This window comes from Lagenorhynchus albirostris, chromosome 7, assembly GCF_949774975.1.
Source record: "Lagenorhynchus albirostris chromosome 7, mLagAlb1.1, whole genome shotgun sequence".
Classification (NCBI taxonomy): Eukaryota; Metazoa; Chordata; class Mammalia; order Artiodactyla; family Delphinidae; genus Lagenorhynchus; species Lagenorhynchus albirostris.
Window position 1 is genome coordinate 44,215,474 of NC_083101.1, and position 22,556 is coordinate 44,238,029.

Consider the following 22,556-nt stretch of genomic DNA (forward strand, 5'->3'; position numbering starts at 1 on the left):
AGCCACTGGGTTTTGGGTGATATGTTTTGAAGCAAGCTGGAACCCTTGTAATTTCCAAGAGGGTAGAGATTTTTGTGCCCCACTGCATCTTCAGGGTTTAGTAGTGTACTTAGCATAGGGGAGATAGTCTAAAATATTTGCAGTGAATGTTGAAGGACAGAATGATGATCACAAAGGAAAAAAAAAAAAAAAACCCACGAGTGAAAGAAATAAAGGCCCGAAATGGCCTCCATCACTGAGAGACTAAAAGGTAGGAGCAGGACCTCCTAGATTCATTAGAACCTTGTCTCTTCAGATTCAGGGTGAACTAAATAAGATTTCAACTACTTTGGTAACAGAATATTTTAGCCAAAAAAAAAAAAATCCACATGTTCATTCACATGCGGTGTTTCAAATTTATTCAAAACAGTTCTAGTTTCACGGTGCTTAACTTGTCTAAGGCTGCATAGCCATGTGACCTTTAGAATAGTTTTCACATTATGCAGCACTTACACTCCTCATTTTAAATTATTCCGATTTTTAACAGCTCGCAAATCGGCGAACCAAATCACTGCATGTTGCTTCAATTCTGTCTTGCCAAAGAAGAAAAATCTGCTGCTTTGGATTCATGTCAAGAGTTGGAAATTCGGGCCATAACATTTTAAATCTCAGATGTTCCCCACTGTGTCCACCTCACATAAATCAATAAGCACACAAATACCCACATGTTTGGGAAGCCAGTTCACTAACAACTAAGGCACAATGGCCTGTGGAATGCGGCGGCAAATTTAAGTGGATTCTGCAGCAGTGGGTGTCATAATATGAGAGTACAGTGTGGTCCTTAGCAGTGGCACAAACAAGTGCAATTGGCAAGCAAAAAGCAAGTTCGATATTAAACAATTAACTGAGGTACAAAGCTAACACGTTATTTTCATTTGATGGGAAAAAATAAAAGACAAACTGTAGTACACTACGTTTCTGTCTTCTTGGAAAAGGAAACAAACCCTCAATTTTCTCTAGTCTTACCAGTCATGGACAGGCATATCTAAACTTATGGAACAAGTCTCCTCTGGAGAGCTGGCAAGGCTGGAGAGAAGCAACTCGGAGCAACTAAGCTCTGGGATCTTCAGGGTTTCTTTCAGGAAGTGCAAATCTCTAAGCAACAGAATCCCATACACACATTTGCAAATACCTACTATCTGGCTTCTGATTTTTTGAAACACATGTCATTATCACTTGCATAATGAGCACAATGTATACTGGAGATCCATGAGGTCTTCCTATTAAGTCACAGGATTCTTATCTAGAGTATCACATAATCTTTCTCCCTCTTCCATTACCAATCTCCATCTATACTGTGTGCAAGGCTAAGGAGAAAGCTCTTGAACTTTTGTATTAGTGGGAACAGGCAAGATTCCACAGTAGGAACAAATGAACCCATGAATCTCAGTGACTGAAAACAAGAAAAGCTTGTTTCTAGCTCATGTTACACATCCATTGTGCACTGGCTGGGAGCGCCGCTCATCATGGCCCGCAAGGACCCAGGCCAATGGAGCACCCACCACCTGGAGCTTGGCAGATCGAAGTAGGGCAGATGGGGAGCACAGTGAATCATGCACTGACTGTTAAGAGGGGACGTGTGTCACTTTGCTCACATTTCCTTGGCCAACAGAAGTTACATGACCAAATAGGAAATACACCCACTTACACCGCAAATAGGGAAATACAATCCTATCACATGGTGAGAAGAACTGAAAATATTCAGGGGATGGTATTAACGACGCTGCCGTCTCTATTCCCTCCCGGCCTCCACGTATTCAAAGCCATTTATCCGTTTCAGAGTATTTTCCCGAGGGCATCTGAATGGCAGAGCACACTCTTCCAGGTACCATAAAGTACCAGAGTTTAAACAAAAGAGGTTTTAGCCACAGGCAATTTCATTTGAGGAAATGACGTCTGAGAAGGGCTTTGCCGAATGAGTGAGAACCGGACGGGAGGATGTCCAGGCAGTGGGAGCAACTCGAGCAGGGGCAGAAAAGTAGGGCATGGCAGTGCATGTGCAAAGAATGGCAAAATGTTTAGGCTGAATGATATTCAGAATAGACGGGGTGGGGTGGGGGGGAAGGAGGGGGAGGGGGAGGAGGGGGAGGGGAGGAGGGGGGAGGAGGGGGAGGGGAGGAGGGGGAGGAGGGGGAGGGGAGGGGGGAGGAGGGGGAGGGGAGGAGGGGGAGGGGGAGGAGGGGGAGGGGGAGGAGGGGGAGGGGGGAGGAGGGGGAGGGGGAGGAGGGGGAGGGGGGAGGAGGGGAGGGGGGAGGAGGGGAGGGGGGAGGAGGGGGAGGGGGAGGAGGGGGAGGGGGAGGGGGAGGAGGGGGAGGAGGGGGAGGGGAGGGGCGAGTGGGAAGAGGGGGGAGGAGAAGAGGAAGAAGTCTCTGACCACAGTGGGTTCTGAAAAGATTAAACTGCCTTATGTGGCATGTTTTGAAGGGAAAGACAGTGGGACAGGATAGGACTGGCACAGCAGTCCAAACAAGAAGTAACAAAGGGCTTAGCTACAGTAGACCCACCTCAATGGAGAGAAGAGAATAGCTCTACTCTAGAATCGTATACAGCAGAAGAAGACTCAGCTTTCCCATCTCCCTTCCATCTGACCCAGAAAATATAACTCACCTTTCCCTCTATCTGCCTGAGCCTGAAGGGACTGGTCATTTGAGGCTTAGAACTGATTAAAGTGACGAGGTCAGATGGGGAGACCCATCTCGATTGAGAGACTAGCTTCTGGCCATGTCACCCAACCAAGAGGGCATTCCTTTCATAATTAAGTGGAGTTAACTCCCAGTGGATAGTTCCTCTATTTGTTCTCAGTTTATTTCCTATCTCCAAGGATATCTCTGAAGCCACTCCTTAAGGACTAAACTGCAGGACTTAATTTATGTGTTTATCCTGGAGGCTGTAATTCCTCCTCTCATGCAGATTTAACTTCAGCGCTTTGGCCCTTCAAATTGGCCAATCCAGGTAAGCCCTTCCATGGTCGATCCAGGTAGGTCAGCCATGGGCCATCACAAGATTCTACGGCTTATATTATACAGAGCTTTAGGGCCCGTCGTGTGCACCAAATCTGCTTATTTTTGCTACTCCCACGCATTCCACACAGACAGTACAATTAGCCTGTGATCTGAAACCTTCTCTTACTACTGACCAATTCCATCATTGGGGGGTCCCTCTGTGCTGTTCTTCCCACTGCTCCAGTAGATACAAGACTTGCACTGTCACCCCCAGGGAGATGAGCGTAGCCAGCAGAGCCCCCAGCGTTCCTTGGAATCCCTGGAGAAGCCATCGCAGTCCTTGGATGATCTGGGACTTGGCTCTTGGGGTGGACAATGTCACACTGTGTACTCTGACTCTCCCACTAAGAATTCTCATGAAGTCAAAGCCAGAAAGAATGACCCTGCTGACGATGCCAAGTTCTGAAACATTCAAAGATAAGGATTAGGCTATTTCCCAGGAAGCCCTGGACTTTAGAATCCATATACACATGACTCATCAATCCTAGATCACTCCTTTTTACCACACTCCACTATAGAATATACTATGCACTGTGAGCCTTCCTTATTGACTGGGTAATAGAATTTTTAAAAATTTTTCTCCAGTGTTCAGATTTGTTTCTCATTTTATATACACTGCAGGACTATAACATACTTTAGGATTTGACCAATATTCAGTGATTACCTTTACAGAGCCAAACACCATGCTACATGCTGTGGAATAATAATTAAGCCCCTTACAAGGAGAAAAGAAAAAAAAAAAAAAACTTTACTAAATTCCCTGGGGAGATTTTGGGCAAAGTACTATTGGAGTCAAAGCACTGAAAAATCAGAGTGATTGTACCTGTATTTTACCTGTATTTCCAGAGTGAGGTATAGTGGAGGTGACATTTGAGATGTGTCTTCAAGAAGAGAATTTCCAGAAGGGCAAGGGGTCAGATGAATATTCCAGGTGGAAAGACTGGCACAGAAACAGGAAAGGATTGAGTCTAGTATCTGGGGAACAATGGGAAGTCCAGTTTTGCTTTGTTAAGGGACGGAGCAAGAAAGTCGATGGAAAAAGTATTTCAGGACTAGTAGATAGAGGACTGTAAAAGCCCAGAGAAGGAATCTGTTTGTTTAAACACAGGAGGCAAATGGCGGCTACTGGTGACTTCTGAATAGGTAAATGGCATCACCAAAATCAAGCTTTAAGATCACCCTCTTCAATCTCAAGCTCAACCACTTCTTCCCTGTTCACTAGACTTCATTTACACCTGCCGGTTTCTGTTCCCCTGGGGCCTTTGCACCAGCTGTCTCCTCTGCAGGGAACTCACCCCACCCCAGACCTCCATGTGGTCGGGGCTCCTTCTTATTCAGATCTCTGCTCGAGTGTTCCCTCCTCAATGAGCTTCCCTAACCAGCCTATCTGAAGGAGTCCTCCCACCCTTAGGCACTTTTTACTCTACTAATGTATTTAGCTTTCCAATAGCAACTTATCATAATTTGAAATTATTTTATTCACTTCATGGCTGCCTCATAGGTTGGTTCCTCTCACTATAAGCCCCATGTGAGCACATACCTTATTTAAAGACAGATACAGTAGGACTGGGTCTAACAGAATGGCTAATAAACAACAGGTACTCAATAACTATTTTTTAGCAGCTTCACCGAGATAAAGTTCACATACCATATATTTATTTAAAGTATACTATTCAAATGTTTTTAGTGTAGTTACACAGTTGTGCAAAAATCACAACCCATTTTAGAACATTTTCATCACCCCCGAAAGAAACCCCATACCCATGAGCGGTCCCCCCATCTCCCCACCCCCCAATCCTTTCAGCCCTAGGCAACCACTAATCTACTTTCTGTCTCTGTAGATTTGTCTACTCTGGACATTTCATATAAACAGAATCATACATTCATGACCTTTTGTGACTGGTTCCTTTCACTCAGCCGGTGAAGTGTTTTCAAGGTTCATCCATGTTGTAGCCTGTATCAGTACTTCATTCATTTTTATTGCAGAATATTCCATTGTAAGGATACACTATATTTTGTTCATCCATTCATCAGTTGATACACATTTGTGTTGTTTCTATTTTCTGGCTCCTATGAATAATGCTGCCACCAACTTTTGTCTGCAGGTTTTTGTGTGAACAAATGTTTCATTTCCCTTGACTGTATCCTTAGGTGTGGAACTGCTGGGTCGTATGGTAACTCTATGTTTGCTTAATGTTTTGAGGGACTGCCAGACTGTTTTCCAACAGTGGTTGCACCACTTTGCATTTCCACTAATAGTGTATGAGGGTTCCAATTTCTCCACATTCTTTTTTTTAAAATTTTATTTATTTATTTATTTATTTATTTTTGGCTGTGTTGGGTCTTCATTTCTGTGCGTGGGCTTTCTCTAGTTGCAGCGAGCGGGGGCCACTCTTCATCGTGGTGCGCAGGCCTCTCACTGTCGCGGCCTCTCTTGTTGCGGAGCACAAGCTCCAGACGCGCAGGCTCAGTAGTTGTGGCTCACGGGCCTAGTTGCTCCGCGGCATGTGGGATCTTCCCAGACCAGGGCTCGAACCCATGTCCCCTGCATTGGCAGGCAGATTCTCAACCACTGCGCCACCAGGGCAGCCCTCTCCACATTCTTGTCAACACTTGTGATTATCTGTCTTTCTGATTATAGTAACCTAACTGAATATGATGTGAATTAGTATCTCATTGTGGTTTTGATTTGCATTTCCCTGATGACTAATGACGTTGAGCAACTTTTCATGTGCTTATTGGCCATTTGTATATCTTCTTTGGAGACATGTCTATTCAGATCCTTTGTGCCCATTTTTAATTGGGTTATTTGTCTTTTTATTATTGAGTGTAGGAGTTCTTTACATATTCTGGATACAAGGCTCTCATCAGATGTGATTTGCAAATATTTTCTCCCATTCTGTGCATTGTCTTTTGACTTTTCTTGATGGTGTCCTTCAATAACTATTTTTAAAATAAAACAATGAATAAAACGAATCCTTTAAGACAGAAAACTATGACCAGTTCATAAGTATGTGGCAAATTAGTGGCAGGGCAGGACCTAGAGGAGAATTCAAGTCACCTGTTTTCAGCCCTGAGTTTTGTTTACTGGTTCTCAGCATTGCCCAACTAGCCCAGAAGCAATGACATCATCCTACGATGAGTCAAAGAATGCAGCATTTGGTAAATTGGCTCATGAGCATTAACCAAATGGAAAGATGCCCCAAGGTTAAAAAAATAAAGAAAAAAGGTTTTGCTGGAAGCTAGGCTATAATAAATCTTAAGTGGCCTACAATTTAGTTTTCTCTTGAAAAACTCTGAAATTGATGAATGGGTCCCACACACACACAGGAAAAAAAAAAATTAGTTAAATGCAACTAGAATAGGTCCAGGATGAGTAAGCAGTAAACTTCTAAACTTGTAGTTACGGATATATGCTTACAAGATTAAAGGCTCTGAAATTGTCTTCCCTCCCTGCACTGCATTCAAACTCATGAGCACTGCCCAGTTTTATTATGGTTGAGAAACTTCAACTAGTGAAAACAAGGTACAAGCCTGGGAACATCGATATGGAGAGAACTGGTATATTTTTACAGCTGTAAGAGCTTCTCAGAGTAGAAAAATACCAGACCTTAAGTACTTATTACAAAAATATCAGCTCTAAGTACTTAGTACAAATATATGTGATATATATATATGTGTGTACACACACACACACACACACACACACACACACACACACACACACACACACACTGGGAAAGGCAGCAGGGAAGGACTTGCTTTTAATAAATCTTAACCAGTTTCAATGCTGGCAGGGTATCCACAATGTAATTTTCCCAGGACAGAATTAACCCCTTAGATAATGCACAGAAGATTCAACTAGAAACTTCATGCTTCTTTTGTGGTGCTAACCCTAACCTAACAATCAGATTCACATATAAATGCAAACAAGATTAATCTAGTATTGTAGACAGCAACCTAAAAATATTATACAGAGAGCAATTTATAAATAACTTAAAAAACACATTTTAAAATATGTCCATATTCTTACAAGGCAGTAAAGTTAGACTAAGAATACATAAAAAACATGTTCAGAACATACTTCATTATACTATTAAAAAAATATATGTGAAGGGCAGAATACATGACGTGAATAAATTATAGGTATAATTATTTATTATAATGGGAAGTAGGCTACATGACGACTTAAGATAGAGGCAAACATAAAATGTGACATCATATATACCATTTTTAAATCATCCTTAAATATTATTTCTGGCTTTACATTCTCTGTTTACACTCTTCCCTCTATATTCAGCGCTCAATGCAAACTTCAGTTTTTAAATCAAATATGGGAAGGCTCATTTGGGAAGCAATCCCCCATGAATCTATCTTTATCCCTTAAGTTGATACAGGACCTGCAGTGCAAATAATAGTGCACAGATGTGTAAAGTAGAGATAATACCTAAATTTATCCAAGGAGAATTGAAGTATGGGGCAGACTTCGTGCTTATCTGCCTAGTGAGTATACCAGCACAAAATACTTGGAATCCTTATCTTATCCAAGCTGATAACCCTGCCAATATCACAGCCTCACAGTTTCTTGATCCCATCCAGTCCACTGGCCTTCACCTGTTCTCTATCTGGTCAGCCCACCTTGGACCTTATCATGCAGAATAGCTCTAACCTAGAGCTTACAAAGAAAATTACCCTCTGGGACGGCTCCCATCTTTCCACTTCTACCACTCTTATCAGACAGGCTTTCCATTTTTATTTTGAACCTTTATACCTGCCCTATTCCTTTGGCTCCCCAGTCCTATTTTAGCCCTACCATCTTTCTCAAAGCCAGGACACTGTGGTCTATCATTTCAAAGACAGTATCCCTTTGTGTTCGAGAACCATTCATCTCCGTCACCGCCAGCTTCCCACAGTCTCTTGTTCCCTTCTCTCTCTCACTCTGATACATTCTAACTCCCTGTTTTGTCTTTATCTAATCTCAGGTTCCTGAGCATTAGTCACAAAAGCACAGAACAATATAGACTGGTTCATTTTCTCACTCATTCACTTAACCACTACTTACTGAGCAATAACTATGCACAAGCAGCTACTGCCATTGCCGTTTGGCAACTCTTCTCATTAGGCACTAATTAGGTCGTTAATTCCTATCAGAATTTTCTGGTAGGAGCCCTGGAGCACCAGGCCACCAATTTCACCCAGTTCCCCCTCTCTCTGCAGGTGACCTTCACCTCAGAACCGACAGTGAGATCCAGACCATTGTCCACACACGCTCACCTCCTTTCCTCCCCAGTGTGAACTCCCTAAATCTCCATTCACCTTCATTCTTCTTTAGGCTCAAGGCACCAATGTCCCTCTTCCTTTCCAAACCTACTCCTCTCTAGGTGCACCCTTTATGCTTCCTGTCCCAAGGGCTCACTGTGCTTCTCCTATGCCACCCACTGGGCTAGGTGCTGGGGACACAAATAGGAATGAGGCACAGCCCTGCTTTCCCAGCTAGTGGAAGAACAGATATGCAATTACACACTCAAACACACGCACAAATACACATGCAATCAGGGTGACCATATCATTTCTCTGCCAAACTCAGACATGTCTGAAAAGTGAAAGGGATATAAAAAATACTTAATGGAGGTGAACTGATTTACTGTAGGCATAAACCAGTGCTGTCCCTGCCAAAATACGATTATGGTCACACTAATTACAAGATAGTATGGTACCTTCGACTATGCAGCCATTAATATTTGCCTGAAATTATTTAGTAACATTGGAAAAGGCTCATAATACAACATTAAGTGAAAACAGTATATAGAAACTGAGCATAACTTGGTTGAAAAAAAGAACAAGACATAATAACTGACATTTATTGAGTATGCAGTACGTGCCAGGCACCATTCTAACTACTTTCAACTAATCCTCACAACAACCCTATGAGGAAAATACCATTAGATCTTTTTCACACACGAAGAAACTTAGGCACAGAGAGCTTAAGATGCTTGCCTAGGGTAGCCCAGCTAGGAAGTGGCAGTATTAGGATTCAAACCCTTTTGGTTCTAGACCTATGATCCTAAATACTCCAGGACATTGATGAGATGAAGGGAGATAAGGTAGGTGGGCAGGCAGATGTGCAATGAAACTCCCCCTCACTGCTCAATCAAGCATTGGTGCTAAGAGCACGGGTAACCTCCTTGTCCCCAGTTCTTTAAGCCGTGTTTCAGTTCTCACCTCCTAGATTCTCTCTACAGGATTTCTCTTTAGTGCGATGCTCTGTGGCTCTCTGACTCTGTATCTTCAGGGCCTCCCCGCCCCCTTCATCTACTCCCTTTATCCCTTGCCTTCTCCATGGAGGTTGTATTTTAGCCCTACCATCTTTCTCAAAGCTGGGACACTGTGGCCTATCATTTCAAAGACAGTATCCCTTTGTGTTCGAGAACCATTCATCTCCATCACCCCCAGCTTCAGGCTGTATTCCCAGCCCTCCTCTCTCTTTGTGCTTCACTTCTTAGCATCCTATGCCCTTCCACAGTTTCACTTATATTGAGGTGGTGAGTGCCAGTCTTCACTTATTTCCTGCCCTAAATTCTCTTCTTCCTACTGGACATTTGCATCTGCATGACTCTCTACCTGCCAACAACACTAAGGCTGAACCTACCATGTTGCTCCCAGCAGACTGCCCTCATTCTACAGACAAGTCCCCATTCTCCGGGTCCCCAGGCTATAAACTTTGTTCTCTTCACCTTCTCCCTTCTCCTCAACCTCCACTTGCATTTGGTTACCAAGCCATGTTGAATCCACCTGTATAAGAGCTTCCAAATCTATTCTGTTTCCATTGTCACAGGTTCTGTGTTTGTTAACAATTAACTTTTCCCAACAAAATAGCCTCTCTGCCTCTTCCAGGTCATTATGCACACAGCTACCAGAGAACCCCTCCCAGGTGGGACTGAACCATACCGCACTGCCTGTGGCTCCATTAGTACTTGTCTTGCTTAACAGTAGCTATGGATAAAAATGTCCTAGGTCCACGGGCTCCCCTGGTGGCGCAGCAGTTAAGAATCCGCCTGCCAATGCAGGGGACATGGGTTCGAGCCCTGGTCCGCGAAGATCCCACACGCCGCGGAGCAACTAAGCCCGTGCGCCACAACTACTGAGCCTGCGCCCTAGAGCCCATGAGCCTCAACTACTGAAGCCCGTGCGCCTGGAGCCCGTGCTCCGCAACAAGAGAAGCCACCGCAAGGAGAAACCCGTGCACCGCAACGAAGAGTAGCCCCTGCTCGCCGCAACTAGAGAAAGCCCGCGCGCAGCCAAAAATATAAATAAATAAATAAAGTTTACAAAATCACCAGTGCTCCACCACAGAAACCCCCAGGAACCCTGGCATTCTCTTATTTTTCCTTTGAGCAGCTTTTGCATCTCCGTGGAGTCCTTATAGATCATATAATGCTTCCTATGTCTTGTTTTATTTATATATTCACATTCATTATTAGGGCACTTGATAACACAGCAACCCTGTGAGGTGGATGGAGCAGGTGTTAAGGTCCCCAACGTGAAAAATCAGGCACTGAGGGTCAGGTTGGTAAATAAATAAAAGGTTTGAAGTTTCACTCAAACCTTCTGACTCAGTCTGGTTTTCTTTCTGGTCTCTTTTTCCTCCCAGCGTTAACCTAAACTGAAGAGTTTATTGGCATGGATTGTTCCTTCTTGGTACACTTAGACGGAGAGATGTAATCGGTTGAACTAGTGAGAATGTTGCATGAGTAATTTCACTTTAAACTATGTGCAAATTTAACTTTGATAAAAATAGAAATGCATAGATACATACATATGTATCTTATAGCACGCATGAGTGTGTATCAGCATTCATTTTTACCACCCATGAAGATAAAGTCGGCTTCTTTGTCATTTAATCCAACCTGAATTAGCCAAGTGATAAAGTCAGAAGCCAGAGCGATGCCGGGAGATACTTAAGCCTTGGGGGAAACCCAGACACTGCTTCACATAACTTGAACCGACAACACAAATTCCCCTCCCTGCCCAGGGGATGTTTCTGGGTCAGGACTCCCTCCCTTAACCAAAGAGTTAGACATTGCTGGACATTTTCCCAGCACACTACCCTGCTTCTCTGGCTGACCTTTACAGTTAGGACCTCTGGATATAAACTCATGAAAGATAGCAATAAGGCAAATTCAGCTGCCTTGGGGCTCACAAAAATGCAGTGTTTCAATTCAAACAGACCCCGAAAATCCCAATGGCCACATACAAGCCATTCCTAGTCTATGAGGTTAAAGCAACAGACCCACCATCATCAGGCCAAGCACCCTGAACTGCTTCTTCTCATGAATGGTTCCCCCACTCATGAGAATTACGCATGTGACAGTGGCCAGCAGAAGTCAAAGCTAAGGTTCTCGGGCATGGAGGTCAGAGCTGAGGTTCCTGCCTGGTGCAAAGGCAGGTGCATCACACAAGGATCAACCTGGGACTCCCACATCCATTTACAAATGCCTAAGGATATAACTAGGGGAGGACGGTCCACTCTCATACAACCTACCGGACTAGCCCCATCCCCTATTTCTAATGCCATCCGTGAGCACCCAGAACTCACTCTCCACTGTTTACCAGCACTTCAAGCAACCCACATTACTCACAGGTCAAAACTAACCAGCAGAGTGGGAGGCCTTCGGGGCATCGATGAACAATGTTCTTCCTGCTAAAGCAGCTCTTCCTGCTGATTTGGAAAAAGCTTCTTCTAACCTTCCTCATGTAAACCACATTCAGAATTAAATGAAATATGAATTCAAATATGATCTATCATAATATACCAAGGCAAGATGCTTTATAAAATACTGTCTTCAGATATTTTTTGTCCCTTTCTTCCATCTCCATTGAGCTTATCCTATACTATTTAATGGGCTACGACAAAGATCAACCAGGGAAGGGAGCACTGCCACAGGAAATCAGCCAGAATTGTTTAGAACCCAATGGAAAACTATTTTTAAACTATTTTAAATTGTTAGTTGAAGTGGAAAACGAGTTTCCCTGTCTACAAAGCTCTGATTTAGCTCTTTTGACTTGGTCATCAAAAATGTATTTTCCTGACCTTCAATGAGTTGCATCTTCCTGCTTTTTATAAAAATGTCTTCCATTCTCCATATCTAAATAAAGTCTGAATCTCACTTATTTCAGATTCAGATTCAACAAACCTTCCACAGCAAGCTTAACTATATGCTAGGCAACACAGAATCGACTCCCTCTATTATCTAGAGATTTATCCTTTTACAGATGAAGGAACAGGGGCTCCATTAAGTTCAGTGACTTTCCTGCTTGCCTGGACCTTGCAAGTGGCATCTGCAGAGCTTCCAAGTCTATGCTCTCAATGGCAACACCAGGTAAAACATTTTCCCCAGTATTGCTTGCAGCTGGCTTTATCTTTCTGGACTCTTGCCTAAGATAAGTTACAAGGTTTGGGGAGGGGTTTTTGCTCCAGGTGATCTCAATTTGGAATCAAGGATTCTAAGCACCTCACAGAAGGATAAATACAGCTGTTGCATACTGCAAACAACCTTTACAGAGGACCTTCCTCCCTTCTGGTTCAAATAACCAGAAGTTAATTCCTACTGGTTTGTAGATTTTGTCCAAACAAAGGTTCACAATTAACATTATGTCAGGTCTTATTCCTTTATGTCTTTTCTATCCTCTAACCACTATACCGCTAGTTCAAAGGGTCAGAGCACACGATTAGGAAGGAAGAACTAGGCCTGTTCTTCCATCCCTGTGCAGGCCAACAGGCAGACGTACCTACCCTCAGCCACCTGGGGTACGGAGGTCGAACTAAATATTAAGAGGGCTTGGAGTCCGGGCTTGTAGGGGAAGAAAGGAAGGGCTTTCTAGAATTTCAGAATTTCGAGGCATAACCATTCACAAAATATAAACACTGTGTGAAAACCTACCAAAACAAGCACTATTTCTATAACCAAAGACAAGAAAGCCTTCATTATTATTCCTTTCCAGGAAGTCAAGTATGTCCTTTCTGCCTGTTGCTTGCTTACTTGCTCTTGTGTTACTCTCCATTTCCTATCTTTCGTGAACATGAGAGGCATGCCTATTCTTTTCTGTAGAAATCTCCAGGCCAGAAATTTTACCTCTGGTGGCTTTTAAATGCTAAGATGCTATACGAAACATGATACTGAAACTCTGAATAGACAGTCAAAACCGTACCTTTACTGTGGTGGAAAGTCACTGCCTTATTCACCTAAAATATTATATAGAAAGATATCAAAAATACTACCAGGATATTAAATGGCTTTAGAAACAATAACAGGTCTCAGTTCCAATCTGTGACATATAAGGTGGGACCCCCCACCCCCCCGCAAGCCCGAAAGGGTAAAAATAGGAGAGCATTCCAGAGACATTTGCAAATAAATTACTGCCCTCAACTGAACCACAGCTGGTTTACTGATGGAAAGAAAGAATAACAAAAGGATGGCTCTTACAGTGCAATGATATTGCATGTGTGAACTCAATTTACCACCTGCAAGACTTAGCTTAGGGTTATGCTCCTTTGATCTACAGAGGAAATGCTTTACACAGTAAGAATAGCTGATCTTTTTACACTGGTTAGGGCATGAGTTCAAGGGGTTCTCTGTCAGCTCTGTAAGCACTCAGTTTCCTCACCGGCATTGTAAAAACCCACAACAAATCATGTTTGGTGCTATTTGTATGTAAACTTTCTTAGTATTACTTTTTAAATGAAAATCCATGGATCTCCACTAGAAGGCCCTTTGTAAAAAGTCAGGCCAGGTTGCAGGATACTGCAATGTTTGCTTCTTCACGAGTGGGTTCTGTGACAATTTCTTCTCCCCCACTCTGCCAGGCTCCGAAATGTGTAAATTCTATTTAATGAGTTTAGTTTGATACAGATCTTTCTGCTTTCGTAATTCCTGAAGCTTCTCAGGTTCAAGAAGTCCAGGTCGGCTTGAACTAAGTATCTGTGAATTAAGACTGGACGTTTGCTCCCAGTCTACTGAGCCACTAAATCAGAATTCAGGGAAACGGGGATTTTACTTACTTCCTCCTTCTCCCCCATCCTCACAAGCATGAGTAGGCCTGGACCAGACAGTCCTAGGTCTGAATCATGCCCTTACCACTGTCTAGCTGGGTGACCCTGTGCGGGTCAACTTCTCCAGAGCATTAGGTTCCCTGTTGCTGTATGTGAAGTAATATGCACCAAAAACGGTCATTTTGTGGATTATGAAATAAGTGTATGGTCAAGAACTATTCTTCCAAATATGCCTGTTTTATGAGAGATGCTCAGTGTTAGCTGAACCTGAGTGATGCATCTGGAAAGATTATTAACATGACTACTTTTATTGTTAGCCTTTCCTGTTACATTCTCCAGTCACATGCAGCACCCAACTTCAAGCTCGTGTAAAAACACTTGAACAGACTCGATGTTTTCTTCCAGAGGAAAAAAAGAAGCAGGTAGAATCCTACCAAGCCGTTAGAATGAAACTCTCCTGAAGATGATAGGCACTCAGGCAAGAAAATCTGGCTGGCTGTCCCTTCCTTCCTTCCTGGAGTGTGTTGGTCTCGGCGACGGGGGATACAGACGATGCCCCTTGCCCTGGTCTCAGCCCTGCACAAGGTTGGCTTCTCCGCAACACGCCCTCCCTCTGGACCCACAAAGAGCAGCAAGACCTCCCGCTCCCCCGATGCCCCCCAGTGCTCTTTCTAGATGCGGCAACAGCAGATCCGCCTGCTCTCGGTGCCGCGCCCCAGGCAGCCGAAAGTCCCCGTGCTAGAGCACTTGTGCTCCTGGACATGGAGCTCGACGGCATCAGAAATCGTCTGTGCTCTCCTGCTCCAGTGGCCCCAGCCGGCACCCTCCTCTCCCCTCATCCTGGCAGGGCAGGCACGGCGCGTGCAGACGCAGCAGTCCCACAAGCGCGTCTGCTGTGAGGGCGCCCCCATCACCCTCGCCTCCCTCCCCCAGCAAAGTCTCACCAGGGTCAGGCCAGGGCCCCCTCCTCGGGCCAGGCCGGGAGAAGCGAGTGGGAGGGGTGTAAGGATGGGGGTGCACTTTCTGGGACCCGCTTATACAGCCTTTGTCACCCCATTTCTTGCAGGAAAGAGAGCGAGGAAGCCAAGACCGTGCGGAGGTATCTCCAAATCTGTTGCGCTTCCAATCTTCCCCGTAACACCACTCAATTCACGGTCCCCCAGCCGGGCAGCTCTGCCCAAAGCCCGCGAACGGCACCCCACCAAAGCCCCGCGCCCCGCTGCCCGTCCAGCTCTCGCCCCACCGAGCCTCCGCAGACTCGCCGTTTTCCAAAGCAGAACCCCGTCGATGGTCTCGGAAGTTCTCCCACCTCCCCCTCCGACTCCCCAGTTGGGAGCCCCACGCGGATCCAGCTCGCGAGGCGAAGAAGCCGGGAGGTCTCCCCTCAAACCTTTGCTCACGCCGGGTCCCGTCCCCTCTTCTCTCCCTCCTCCGGTCTAGCTCCAGTCCCAGCGGTTCTCTCCCCACTAGAAGAGGAAACTTCTTTCTGGACTAAATTCAGGTCCGAGCAGGAAAGGCTTTCCCTTCCCCGCCTCCCCCTTACACCAGCTCTCAGAAACCGCAGGGAGCCGGCACCAGGGGCGCGCTTACTCTCTACCCCCCAAAGAGCCCACTGGTCCCCGACTTTCCACTGCAAAAGTTCCGGTAGGGTCTGAAACCACCAGGAGGGTATGTACATTCGCGATTCTTCCAGAGACCCTACCTATGCCTCGTGACTTGCGAGAAACAAGCAAACAAAACACAAACCCCAGCAACTTTGGGGAGCGAATGAGTGTGTGTGCGTGTGTGTGAGAGCGCGAGAGCATCGCTCAAGAGTTAGGGCAACAGCTGCAAGAGCACATCTGGAAGGGGGGAGGGGGATTGACGAGGAGGGGACCAGAGCGACTCCCCCCAGCCCCCGCCCCTGCCCTCTCAGCTTCAGGGCCGAGAGCCCGACCAGCCAGCGCTTACCTGTCCTAGGTTGATGAATCCATACTTGCTGGCTATGCGGTTGGCCTCCGGGAAGCCGCCGGCGATTTTGACTGCCCAGTGGTTGGTGTAGACGCGCGTCCGGCACACGGGGAGCAGGCAGCCCCCGAGCAGCGCCAGCACACACAGCAAGTCCAGCCGTCCCGGGCAGCAGCAGCGGCTCCCCCAGCCCATGGCCCCGGCGCTTCGCTGCTTCTTCGGTCGCTCGCTTGCTCCGCGCACTAAGCTGCGCGCACAACTAACTTCTCCGGCCTGGGCCGCCCCGGCTCGCAGCCCCCGGCCGCCGCGGCTCGCAGCCCTGGGCGATCGGCAGGAGGCGGCGAGCCCCGGCAGGGAGCAGAGCAGCGAGCCTCGCGCCGACTCCTAGACCATCCCTGGGGCTCCGGAGACCTGTGCTCCCAGCTCTCCGGCCCGCGGGGCGGTCGGCCGGCGCTCCCCGGCTCGGGCGCAGGAGGCGGCTGAGTGGGGCGGGCGCCCTCCCGCAGCTGGGTCTCGCCGGGCTCGGCTCCCGGACTCTCCGACTCGCCCTCGCTCCTCCAGGGGCCCCCGAGCGCGACGCAGGCGGCGGTGCAGGCAGCGGCCGGGCGCCCCCTCTGCTGGCCCAGGTTCCGAGCGCTCGCTAGCTCTCTCCCCGCGCTCCCTCCGGCTCCGAGCGGCGCGCCGGGAGTGTAAGTGGCAATGGCAGCAGCACCCTCTCTGCATAAATGACTCCCCCCGCCCCGCTCGACACCCCTCCTTTCCCACATCTCCCTCCTCCTCTCCCTCCTCCGCCCGCCCGAAAGCGGCCACGGCCAGGCGCCAACCAGGTCCTAGCGCCGCCGGGTTCTTCAGGCTGTAGCCTCCAGGGTCCTGAGCAGCAAAAGCGAGTCTTTCCAAAGGGCTGGGAAGAGAGCCCCGGTGTGGAGGTTTTACCCCCTTCTCTCCCCTCCCTCATGGATTTGTATTAATTTACCGCCACTTCCCGAAAGACTAAAAAGATTTACAAGCTGGTTCTAGTCAAGTGCCCCGAAGATTCATTCATCCTAGCTCTGAACGTCCTCAAGCAACGAAGTATTTAAGGAGCTCACTTGCGTGTCAATTGCCGAACAAATAACCCGAGATTTTCACTTCGTTAATTCTTCACGCTTCTCAGCAACTGTTTATTTTACACATTCTGCTCTCGGGAGAAGCTACCACACAGGACCGTAAGGCGCATCGACTCTTGCAAAAGCCAGCCACCGCGGTTCCAAAGCCGAGTCTGCTGCCTGCTGACTTTCGAAATCCGTGCTTCCAATACTAGGCAACGCCACGGAAGAGTAAAATTCCAGTCGCGCAAGTGGGGAAAGATGTTTCTGTGTATATTTGGTTTGAAAGTGGATGGAGTTGCTGGGGCCAAGGAAATAACTTCATTCATTCGTTCCATTGAGTCTGATGAGGGCTTCTTTTTCTCCACCAAGGGAGAAGTTTTGCAACTTTTTCAAGCACGGCCCTGTAGCAGTGAGAGACTTTGATAGAAAAAGGACCACAGAGGAATTTCGAATGAAATAAATGTGTGACTGCGCCGCCTTCATTACTGTATCTTGCACTGTGACTGCAGCAGGCAGCAGGGAGCACGGATCAACCCGCTTCTGCTGAACAACCTCCCTGCCTTTTCTGGCACAGGACGATTTCTTGTGAATAGAAAATGTACCCTTATGAAATAATTCAATTGACCTTAAAAGTATTCACTCTATCCCTAACCCGGGCCCCCCTTTCCCTCTCCTTTTCCCATCCCCCATTCTCTTTCTTCCTAGGCGTTGGTTAAATGTATTTGAGGGTAATTAACCCATCGCACCTATAGCTTTGGGTAATGATTCTTTCACCTGCCTAGGGCTTTACTTTCCTCCCTTATCCCCTCAGCTGAACCATAGCTGCAGACTCAAAGCATATAAATTTTATAAAATTCAGTTAAATTCATAAAATTATCATTTTATGGCATTTTACACATCATATAATGTGTGCCCTATTATTTAATCTGGAAAACAAACCCACCAAATAACTTTATTCCCACACTACTGACGAAGAAGTGGAAGATCAGAAGAACTAAATCATTTGCAGAAAGACATGTATTTTACTCATTTACTTATTTGACTGGTTGGACACATATCTTTTGAGCACCTAGAATGTGCCAGGCATTGTGCTCGATACTGGAGGAAAAGGAGGAGGGGAAAGATGGGGAGGCACCAAGGACTAGTGGAATTCAGACTCTCTGAATAACTCGAAATGTGGTTTATTGTTATTGTTGTTATTTGTAGATATTAAAGCATAAGTACTATGCTTATGCTTTGGGCTTTAGAGTTTTGGTCCAGCCTTGCTACTGGCTAGTCCCTTTGCACATTCCCTCTTCAACCTGGAGCCTAGAAAGTTTACAACCTATTAGGTCACTGTTTTTGAATTTTTGTTTTTTTGGGGGGTGTTTTTTTTTGTGTGTGGTACACGGGCCTCTCACTGTTGTGGCCTCTCCCGTTGCGGAGCACAGGCTCCGGACGCATAGGCTCAGCGGCCATGGCTCACGGGCCCAGCCGCTCCACGGCATGTGGGATCCTCCCGGACCGGGGCACGAACCCGTGTCCCCTGCACTGGCAGGCGGACTCTCAACCACTGCGCCACCAGGGAAGCCCTTAGGTCACTGTTAATTGCCACCCAGACTACCGGCATCTATTCACAGGGACATTGGATTATTCCTCTAGAAGCTGATGGATTTCACATGGGTTGGGAAGACCTTAGCCAAGATCCAATTCTCAATATACGCCAGTCAGCCGTACTGAAGAATTGAAGGCATTTGCTGTCAGATTGGAGGGAGAGCCTGTCTGCCGATGATCCACAGGAGGGCGGCCACTGCGAGGACGAGTTCGTCATGAGTCGAGTTTGCATCACGGCCTGTGGGTTTCTCTGTGACTCTGGAGCCATTATTATTTAGGACAGCAAAGGCAGCACAAAAATGCTTCTCTTTGAAAGCTATGTTGCCTCTGGGCTTCGACTTCTGAACGAAATGAAGGGGCATCACCACACCAGGTCTCCTGAGGCCTGGAGGTTGTTTCCTAAGAGTGGCAAATTACTCATTGATATTTTTTCTCCGGAGTGTCTCTCTCTTTTTCTTTCCACTAACACTCTTGCCTTCTGTGAGCATGCCCTGCTTGTAACACACACACAGCATACACTGCATCGAGCATGAGAGAGAACTGGAAAGTCAGGTAGGAAATGGGCAAACCACTTTTCTGCTTTGTAAACCAATCCCTGGGCCAGCATTTAGCTTACTCAAAGGGTGTATTCTTCCATTTGGATGAATACTTATTCAGAAGGGAAAAACCTAGCTCTGTTCAAAAAAATAAAAAAGATTTGGAGCCTCCATTCATCTGTCAAATCAAACATATGAATGTAGATTCATTCATCTTGTTGTCCATCGCTTTCACGGTTCTCTTCCACTTCAATTATGTGTGTTTTCTCAAAGAGTGGGATTCTTAAACCTAAATAATACTACTCCCACTGGTGCACAAGCACACCCTGCTTCCTGCTTTGAGATCTACCTTAATGAACTCATTAGTTTCCTTGATTAGAGCCAGTTGGCCAGAATGAAGCTTCCAAATAAGGATCAATAGCTGAAGCAAAAAAAAAAAGAAAAAACAAACCTTCTTTCATGACCTTCAGCTTTGTTGGTTATCACACTCAGCCCTATTATCAATGCCTCAGTAGCCAAAAGAACAAGGAACTGACGGAATAGTAATGATTAGTGCACAACCATCACTAACATTGGAAAAGAAGCTGAAAAGCTAAAATCTAAGTCTTCCCCAAATGCTTCCTTTTTGTATGCTAAGAGTAGCACCCACGATTTGACCCTCCTCTCTCCCTCTGTAACATGCCATATGGCAGGAAACTAGGCAGTTTTAAGTTTTCCCCTGCCTTATACTTAGCAACATATTACTTGATAATGAGGCCCCACTAGTGTTTGGCCTCTCTGCCAAGGTCCCTCACAGCTCTAACAGAAAAATCCAGTGAAATGAGATGAACAGAAATCCAGGCAGTTTAGTACAAGAAGTGAATAAGAACTCCATAGGACTCATCTTGAAACTCGGCAAATGGGAATTATTCTGGGAAGAGTTTGCCTTCTGAGACACCTCATTTCTTCCTCTGCTACATCCTTTGTTGGAAAATGACCTTTAAGATCTCTTCCAACCTGAGGTTCTGTGAATCAAGAGTAAACTGGTAATGGAAAGTTTGGAGCTGCCAAGGGGGAAAACTGCCCCTAGAAATTTCACTGCCCAGTAGGGGAGTCAGTAAACTTACGGGGATTCTAATCACTTTTCTAGTATATCAAATTCAGAATCGGCAGTGGAAATTTGTCAAATTTAATAATGATAATAATAATAAATGGTAGTTATTACTACTGTTTATTAAGAACTAGCTCTATACCAGGCACTGAGCCAAACACATTTCAGGCCTTAATCTCATTCACAGAACATCAGAGCTGAAAGAGACCTTAGGTATCATAGACTCTAACTTCTTTATTTAATAGAAAAGAAAATGGAGGCCAATACTCTGTAATAACCTATATGGGAAAAGAATCTGAAAAAGAATAGATATATGAATACGTATAACTGAATCACTTTGCTGTACGCCTGAAACTAATACAACATTGAAAATCAACTATACTCCAACAATAAAATTAAAAAAAAATACATTGGCTTTCATGTTTAAAAAAAAAACTAATTTGGAAGACATTAATCCTATCATGGAAAAAATAAGTTAAGCAATGGATGAATAATAGAAATAGAACGAAGGAAGGAACTATACAGAAAGAAAGTAGATCAATGATAGACAGTTCTGGGGATTAACTGCAAGAGAATACATTTAAGGCAAAGAAAGCAATCTATATCTTGATTGTAGTGGTGGTTATATTTGTCAAAACTTGTCAAATTATAAAATGAATGCATTTACTTTTACATAAATTATACATCAATAAAGTTGATTTTTTAGGAAAAAAAAAACCCAAAAAAAACGAAGGAAGGGATACATGGAACAAAGATAATAGTGTGCTATGAACCTAGGATTAACATTAATCTAATTTGCAAACTTGGGTTAATAAATTCAATGGGTTAATAAATTCAATCAGGAGAATGGACACCTGACTTAACATTTCAGATTCTTTAGATGTTTAACTACCACCATCTAAAAATATGACCCATGACACATATGGGTCATGGAAACAAGTTAATTCAGGGCTTGATACTACCTTTCTGTATAATATTTAAATAATGGGACACTAATAGGTGACTAACATCTTGCAGATTTCGGGAGGCTTTTGCTCCTTCTTCGACCTGCTTGCAGTTGTCTAAGATTGGCATAATTGGCCCTCACCTGTGGACATTTAAATCCTACAAAGACAAGCGGGGTCTCAGAAAGCTTTCCAGTTGGAAGCAAAGTGTAAAGGTTGTGGGTGACTTCCTTCAGATATACATATGAAAGAAGTGACACCAACTCTGTCACCTTCTAGCTTCTATCCCTCATCCCAGAGCAGTATACCCATCAGGATGGATATGGTGGATGGATGTGATTTTCCCCTCTCCCTAAGTTAGACTCTAATTCAGGAAAAAGCAGGTTGAGAGGGGTGGGGAAAAAAATCAAAGCAATAGGCTTGGGTCTTGGAGCTTTACCCACCAAAAGGAATGAATCCTATGACAATGGCAGCAGCCTTCCCCCAAGAGTCAAGACTTGGTCTTTTTGTAATGCCTCTGGGCCCTTTTCTCCAAGACGTTTTATTGGCTCTTTTACTCTTAAACCTCTCAGAGAATCAGGGGTTTAATAACTACTGACTCAACTGATCTTGCCTGGATTAAGTTGAATGGATCCTTGGAATTAAAACATTTTTTGAGTTCAGGCTGTGTAGCTCTAATTCAATAATGCCAAATGATATACTGTAATTCAAAACACATCTGCTATGACGTTTACTTGTTTATCTGAAGCAAGATAAATTATGACAAAATTATTTTGCAAATACCTTGTATGAGGACATCCTTTACACTTACTACATTTCACCATTTCCAGAAACTGTATACCTAGATCACTCATCATTATGTCATGTGCATGACATAACTTCATTCTTCCCAGGGTGTATTCTGGATGTAGTTATTACGCAACAATTGTAAAGCTTCTGCTCCCTACCAACCTTCCCTAAACCTACTTCAGATTTTAGGAATGCATGAAAAAAGGACAATTTTTTGTCACCCTTAACCTTTAGATGCATGGTAAATAAAGGTATTTATCAGTAAGATACTCCAGAGCTGAACCTCATTGCAGTAGTTTGCCTGGAAAGAAAGGAGTTCAGCTTACACTTAATGCCAGTGAGCATCTACTATTCTTTACTGTTCTGTATAGAACGGCGGCAAAGTTCTATTTTCAATAATATATATATATATATAATTATAAAATAATATTATAATATTTACCCTATACTTACAAATAATTCATTGATAAAATTTTAT

At 44.9% G+C, this 22,556-nt stretch overlaps 1 protein-coding gene across 1 annotated transcript in view; it reads right to left on the reverse strand.

The window, feature by feature from the left end:
* PCSK5 (proprotein convertase subtilisin/kexin type 5) overlaps positions 1-16,651 on the reverse strand; it is a 316,125-nt gene extending 299,474 nt beyond the window's left edge. Inside the window, exon 1 of the mRNA XM_060154957.1 lies at positions 16,042-16,651. Within this exon, the coding sequence (XP_060010940.1) occupies positions 16,042-16,233 (192 nt within the window). The 5' untranslated portion in view covers positions 16,234-16,651. The remainder of the gene's footprint in view (positions 1-16,041) is intronic.
* Positions 16,652-22,556: the final 5,905 nt, after the last annotated feature.